Source organism: Borostomias antarcticus (assembly GCF_949987555.1).
Source record: "Borostomias antarcticus genome assembly, chromosome: 26".
NCBI classification, from domain to species: Eukaryota; Metazoa; Chordata; class Actinopteri; order Stomiiformes; family Stomiidae; genus Borostomias; species Borostomias antarcticus.
This window is the reverse complement of record NC_140259.1, coordinates 10,116,670-10,116,932: the sequence shown is the minus strand read 5'-3', so window position 1 is coordinate 10,116,932 and position 263 is coordinate 10,116,670. Positions and strand designations below refer to the sequence as shown.

The 263-nt window shown below is 51.7% G+C and overlaps 1 protein-coding gene across 1 annotated transcript in view; it reads right to left on the bottom strand.

The window, feature by feature from the left end:
• Positions 1-202: 202 nt before the first annotated feature.
• opa1 (OPA1 mitochondrial dynamin like GTPase) overlaps positions 203-263 on the bottom strand; it is a gene marked incomplete at its 3' end in the record, with an annotated part of 30,634 nt that continues 30,573 nt past the window's right edge. The window contains exon 29 of the mRNA XM_084459142.1: positions 203-263. This exon is cut by the window's right edge and continues 103 nt beyond it. Within this exon, the coding sequence (XP_084315268.1) occupies positions 203-263 (61 nt within the window).

The following is a 263-nucleotide window of genomic DNA, read 5'->3' as shown; positions in this document are numbered from 1 at the left end:
TGAGTCAACACACACACACACACACACACACACACATACACACACACACACACACACACACACACACACACACACACACGCACACACACACACACACAGCCACACACACACAGACACACAGACACACATCCCATGACAAAACCCAGTGTGTGTGTGTGTGTTTGTAGAGCGGAGGTTTCTAATGGGGAGGTGACTGATGGGATCACGCTGGTCTCACCTGATGGGGGTGTGTCTCTTCAGGGACCACGCTGGTCTCATCTGAT